Source organism: Hordeum vulgare, chromosome 6H, assembly GCF_904849725.1.
Source record: "Hordeum vulgare subsp. vulgare chromosome 6H, MorexV3_pseudomolecules_assembly, whole genome shotgun sequence".
Lineage (NCBI taxonomy): Eukaryota > Viridiplantae > Streptophyta > Magnoliopsida > Poales > Poaceae > Hordeum > Hordeum vulgare.
The window spans coordinates 163,125,860-163,132,450 of NC_058523.1; the positions used below are offsets into that span (position 1 = coordinate 163,125,860).

The window sequence follows — 6,591 nt, forward strand, 5'->3', positions numbered from 1 at the left end:
TATTAAAATCACCTCCCACTATGTACGACACTTTCATATTACTACACATAGATGCCAGCTCCACCAAAAATTCTTCTTTGGATTCCTCATGAGCAGACCCATATACCACCAGCAAACCCCATACTATCTTTCTACTCTTATCATCCAGCACCATTTGCAAGATATACTTGCCTTTGGTGCAGGATATAATCTCCAGAGTGTCATGCATAACTCCACACAAAACCCCTCCAGATTTACCTCTGGATGGAATCCACTCCCAGTTAAACAGGCCAAAGGGGTCCAGCCTCCTAAGGCATTTAGGGGAAAAAAATCTTTTTTCATGGTCTCTTGAAGACCCAAAAAATCTAGGGAATGATCACGAATGAGGTCAGTGAGGCAGGTGGCCATTCCTTTCTTGCCTACCCCCCGACAGTTCCAAATGAGACCTCTCATTTGGAACGCTTCTTGTGGAATTTTGCCCGAGTAACTCCACCAGGGGACATGGCAGAGTTACATTTCCCTCCCTCATTTTCTTCTTTCTTTTTCTGACTTCTAGTCACAGGTCTAGAAATCTTCACAGTAGGTTTTCTATTATTTGTCTTTTTAGACTTAGGAATAGATTCATTTTCATAAATTGTTTCATCTTGGTCCAGCCATTCTAAGCTAACATGGGTACTATGTCCCAGGCCATTGGTGATAAACATGTCATGATCCTGTTTTTCATGGCTCGTTTTCTTCTTAATGTCAAGCTCTTCCCTAACCTGCTCCGGCTCTCTAAGCACATCAATACAGGCAAAGCTACCATCAGGAATAATCACCCCCATATTGCTAGCTCTACTAATCAACTCAGCATCAGAAAGTACACTAAAAGAGTTATTGCGAAGCTGAGGATTACCTTCCAGATCTCTTTTACTAGCCAACCTCCTGGCTCTGTCCTCCACCTTCTCCTGCATCCCACATGTATTTCAGGGGTGTGAGGCGGCGCTAGGAGGTTGCACATCCACGCCGAGGACCACCACATGTCTGACCCCGACGCTGACAAAGCAACCCCGTCCTCCACACATGGTAGAGCTGCTGCTCCCGGTGGTTGTGCCACCGAAGGTCGGGCAGGGCGACCCGCTGTCGAGTCGCGTCGTAGCAGGCCGAGCCGCTGCTGCTCGTGGCTCGACCGATGCAGGGCAGGTAAAGTGGAGCTATTGGCTCGACCGATGCAGGGCAGGTGCTCGTCGGCATAGGGTAGGCGCGGAGGAGCTGCGGCTGCTCACCGACACGGGCGGAGTAGAGGTAGGGGAGCCGTCATGGCATCCCCATGGCCAACAGCTTATGTGGGAGGGGTTAATTGTTTTTCTTTTTCACATATAGGGGTGTGTGTGTTAATTGTTTGTTGATTCGGCTCCTTAGAGCATCTCCAACGGCAGCGTAAAAAATCCGCGCCCAATAAATTTTTTAGCGCGTCGCTGTAGCAGTTTTGAAGCGCGGGGACCAGGGCATCTCCAACAGACGCGCGCTAGTGCGGCGCCCAATCCAGTCCGATCCAGCGGTTCCATCTGCAGCCGCTCAGAGTTTGCTGCGCGCGCAAGCCGGCGCACCAAATATGCTGCGCGCGATAGCGTTTTTGAGCGCGCGCCCAAAAGTTTTTGTCGCGCGCAGTGTTTTGCAGCTTCTACTGGAGGAGTCCGGCGCCCAAAAAATAGATATTTTAACGCGTGGAGCAGTTTTTGAACGCCTGTTGGAGATGCTCTTACAACCGGGTTTCATTTGTCAGAAAGTGATCAAACGGGTTAAATTGACCAATTAATGCGTACTGCAAAAAATACTGAATGCGTGATGTTTTTAGAAATGATTAATGACCTCGTGGTTTTTTACAAGATGTCCTACGTATGATGATTTTTTTGCAATTTACTCCATTTGTGAACGAAAATTCCACCTGTGACAACTTGTTCGGGCATTACAAAACACATACAAACAACAGTAAAGACATCACTAGATCCAACCTTTAAAATGTGAATTGACGCGCGTTAAGTTCATCGTTTGCATCTCCCAGCTATGCCGCGAATAGTACAATGCCGACCACTGAGATGTCGAAGCGGCTTAATTCTTATTTATGTCGATTCTGGCACCTTAATCATTTTCCCCGCGGCTTCCCTTAGTTGATACTAATCCACTCGAACTTTTCGTTCCATGCAAAGCTTAACCCAGAGTTTAAGCGGAGCGCATGTCTGTCCAGGGGAGGCGCGCCTCCTGCTACGACTGGTGCAGCGACTTCACGTGCGCGCACGCCATCTTTGCCAGCGGGTTCGTCACCGCGCCGGTCGCCGTCCTGCACTTCGTCAAGCGGCCCTACTCCGGCCCCGCCATCTTGTTCGCAGCGTTCGCCGCGTTCTGCACCACCGTCAGCCTCATCCTCTGCTGCAAGTTCTACGCCGAGCTCAGCCGGCCGCCCTGGCCCCGGTGGCTCTCGTCGCCGGCGTCCGCTGAAGCGCGCCAGCTTCAACAGCAGGACGTCCGGGAGACGGAGGTGTCGTCGCACGAGCAGCTTCGCCACCCTGAGCAGGCCGTGATGGCGCGCGACGACCTGCGTGCCACTCTCGTCCCGAGCTACGAGCACCCGGGGCCGGGCGGCGCCACCGAGTGCGCAGTGTGCCTCGGCGAGGTGGAGAAGGGGGACGCGGTGCGGCGGATGCCGGTGTGCCTGCACGTGTTCCACACCGAGTGCATCGACCGGTGGCTACGCTCGCACGCGACGTGCCCGATCTGCCGGTGCAGCGTGTTCACTCCGCCGGAACGGCCATCGGAAGTAGTGTTGAACGTCGAGTTGTGATGCGAATTGGCGCTCGTCTAGCTAGCTTGAAAGGGAATCCCCATTGCAACGATGAACAATGTTTGTGATATAACCAAGGATTTGTTTTGTTTTCTCTGTCTGGTAACCAAGGATTTTGTTGTTGGAAAATTAAGCCATGACGAGTGAGCCTCGACAAAGTGTGATGTGCATGCATGTGTGCTGACTAAGGTTGAGCAAGTAAAAATGCTAGACATACAAAGAGTTTTGCAAGGTTACACGCTGACTAAGATTCTTTTTTTTTAACTAATCACTTCCTCTGATTTTCAAGGGGTAAGGCCCTCATTCTTCTTAATCTCCAATCAAAATCTACCTGTTTGTAAAATCATCAAGGGGGTAAGGCCCTCATCCCCTTAATTTCCAATTAAAATCTACCTATTTGTAAAACCCATATAAAATTATGTATGTGTAGCATTGCTGGTTGAGCAAGTCGTGATGAATGTGCGGGTGAGTTAGTTAGCGCATGAGACTTTCGGCCGGAGCTCCAAATCCCATTAGCCTCGGGTCCAAGTAAAACCGAGACCAATGCCAGGCATTGATCCCGGTTTGAGCTGCCAGGACCTCGCGAGGCTAAAGATCGAGCGACTGACACGTGGCGTGCCGCGGTGGTGGCAATCGTTCATATCCCCCTTTAGTCTCAGTTGGTGACTCAACCTGGGACTAAAGGTCCAAACGATTAGCCTCCCGCGTCGTTTCGAGCGATGAAAAGCACGAACCGAAGCAGAGTTTTGCCATTTCTCTGTTTTGTTTCCTCTCTCGCTCTCCTCCCTTCTTCCCCTCTCTTCTTCCTTCTCTTCTTCCCTTCTCTTCTTCTCTTCTCTTCTTCCACCATGCCAACCAATCGCTACAAACAGGTGCTCGCACATGGCACGACCGAACTCAATGTCCTGTACCCAAACGACATCGCCATGGTGCCGGGTTTTCTTTCCTATTTCAAGGAACGGCTTCAAGAGGCGGAGGAGAATGAGAATTTCATGGTGCTTGATCTGGAGTACACGGCCAATCAACATGGTGTTGCCGTCATCCAACTATGTTTCAAGAGAAATGTCATGGTCTTCCAATGGGTGAGGTAAGTTTTGAGGCTTTCTTTGTTCCAAGTTACGAAAATTGCATATAGTGACCTAGGTTTCATTGGATAGCAATATGCAGTTTCTATGTTCCATTGGATAGCAATTGCATATTGTGATGTAGGTTCCATTGGATAACAATATGCACCCTAGAAACTATATAGGATAGCAATATGTTCCATTAGGAACCTAAAGATCAGTTTCTCTTAAGTTGTAGTGAAACAATTTTCCTTGTTGCATATTGGCAAAACCATGGGAGAAGTTTTGTATATATGTCATAGTTAATTGAGGGTTTCTTGATCAATTCATAGGATATGAAAATTGCATAGGATAGCAATATGTTTGATTGAAATCCTAAAGATGAATTTCTCTTTAGTTGTAGTGAAACAATTATCCTTGTCCTTGTTGCATATTGGCAAAACCGTGGGAGAACATATACATATTGTCGTGGGTATAAGCCTGACAGTAGATGTGTAGGGTACGAAAAGGATGGGCAGAGTCCCAGCTACGGCGAGGATGTATGAGTTCGGGCCCCTCTGCGGTGGAGGTAATAACCCTACTTCTCAGTGCTTAGGGAGCTTCGTTGTCGAGTGGAATAGGGAATACAATGAATTGCTAACCCCTTTACCAGTGGGAGAGGGTGGCTTATATAGAGTGCGCTGCCCTCCACAACGGTTCCGGTACAGGGGTGGAGTAGTGGCGAATGAATGTGTACGTTACAGGTAACGTACGCCCTAAATGCTAATAAATGCACCCGGAAATGTACGACCGTTTCCCTCCAGGGGGGTTATGATGTACCGAGTGGTATACAGTCGGTTGACTCGATATGCTCCGAATGCTAGTCGCTGGGTAGGACCTGGGTAGTACCTACAGGGCAGGCCTATGACCCTACCCTTGGACTATAACCCCATCATTAGTCCCCGAATGGATTGGGGTTGGAACGACGAAGCGATGTTTGAAGTTGGATCCGACTGGAACAGACTCGGCTTGGGCGTTGCTTGCCTCGGTCCATTTCGACTTTTCTGATCGACGATCCGAGTGGAAGTACTCGCGAAACAGACTGTCGGGAGCCGAGTGCTTCGGCGGCATCTTCTGATGCAACCGGTCAACTGACAGCGGCGGATTTTCCGGGATCCTCAAATTTCGGTTTCTGCGCGCTCAGCGGGGATGACGCCAGCGCGCTCGAGTAGCGCCTGACGCCTCGATTCTCGCGCCTTCAACCTCTCCACTAATATCGCCGCGGTGGGTCGGGGGGATAAGGTTTCGGGGCCACCTGCCAGCGACCCAGTCGGAACCCTATTTAAATCTCGGTGGCGAGGCTTCTCCGTTACGCTCGCCGAATCCCTTGCTCTCGCCTGCTCCGCCCTTCTCGCAACCTCCAACGCTCCTATACTCCTACCTTCTCCTTCCTCCCGAGGGCTCGCAGCTGCCGCCATGACCAGGGGCCAGACTAGCAAGATGGATGCGAGGAAAAAGAAGGGGAAGACGGCAGCGCCTGCTCAACGGCGGCAGCGGCCGCTGCCGGCGGGATGGATCCAGGGCGACTTCCTCCCCTCCATGGTGACGGAGGGGGATCTGCTGCAGCTGGTGGAGCACGGATGATCGTGCACAAGTCCTGGAGGCTGCCGACGGAGAACGAGGTCGAGCCAGCGCCTCGGGAGGGGGAGCGCGTCCTGCTGCTCAGCCACGTCCACCGAGGTTTTTCTTTGCCCCCGCATCCTTTCTTCAAGGGCATCATGAATCACTTCGGGGCCCAACTTCACCATTTTCCTCCGAATGCCATCGCCCATCTTTCTGCCTTCATAGTTTTGTGCGAGTGTTTCATCGGCTGCCCTCCCCATTGGGGTTTGTTCAAACACATCTTTTCTGCTAGATCCCAAACCATCAAACGACTTAGCCAGTCGGATGATAAGACGCATCTCCTCCAGCTCTGCGGGGGCTTAGGTTTCCAGAAAAAGAGTCGGAGTAGTTATCCTGCTCTTCAGTTAAGTGAGTCGGTCAGGAACTCGCAGTCGACGTGGTTCTACTGCCAGGATATCGCCTGTCCGAATGCGTCGACTGGGCTGCCTCCTTTTAGTTTAGATCGGCCCGCCCCGCCTAAGCAGCTCGCGCTCTCGAAGGCGGAGAAGAACGACACCCAGCCCTTGGTTGAGGCACTCGTGGACGTCGTCAGGAGGGGGGTCACCGGCATAGACTTGCTGGAGGTCTTCCTTGGTTGGCGGATCCAGCCTCTACAGGCTCGCGACCATGCCATGTGGCATTACACGGGGCCCAAAGACTCCACTCGAACCAACGTGGTGGGCGTGACTGAGGAGAGGGTGACCTCGTGGATGCTCCAAATCACGGGCCCCTGTGAGAATCCCAAAGGATCTCGGCGAGTGAAGCCTTACAGCGCGGATCATCCTCCACGGAATCAGGTGAGTGACACTTGTCGAGTGCACTGAACTGTCTTAATTCCTGTCGTTTGTCTATATCTCTATGTGATGTCTGATGTTGCCGACTGAAATTTATGCAGGCGTGGACTAACTGGTTCTCCCCCGTCTCGAATGGGAATCCGGCGGAGGAAGAGGAGGAAGGCAGCCAGGAGGGCAGCGTGGAGAGCGCCGAGTACGTCTCCGACAGCGGGGAATCGGAGGAGGAGACCAGCGAGGAGGAGGAAGAAGACGAAGAGCAGGACTCGCCACCTCCGCAACTAGAGCATCGGAC

The 6,591-nt window shown here is 51.7% G+C and overlaps 1 protein-coding gene across 1 annotated transcript; it reads left to right on the forward strand.

The window, feature by feature from the left end:
- Nucleotides 1–2,194: 2,194 nt before the first annotated feature.
- Nucleotides 2,195–2,912, forward strand: LOC123401109 (RING-H2 finger protein ATL64-like). The gene has a single exon (XM_045094833.1). It carries the CDS (start codon nucleotides 2,195–2,197, stop codon nucleotides 2,798–2,800), a length of 606 nt encoding a protein of 201 aa, XP_044950768.1. The 3' UTR covers nucleotides 2,801–2,912.
- Nucleotides 2,913–6,591: the final 3,679 nt, after the last annotated feature.

Bases quoted from the DNA above. Each gene is read 5' to 3' on its own strand.
- LOC123401109 (XM_045094833.1), top strand. From the start codon at position 2,195: ATGTCTGTCCAGGGGAGGCGCGCCTCCTGCTACGACTGGTGCAGCGAC.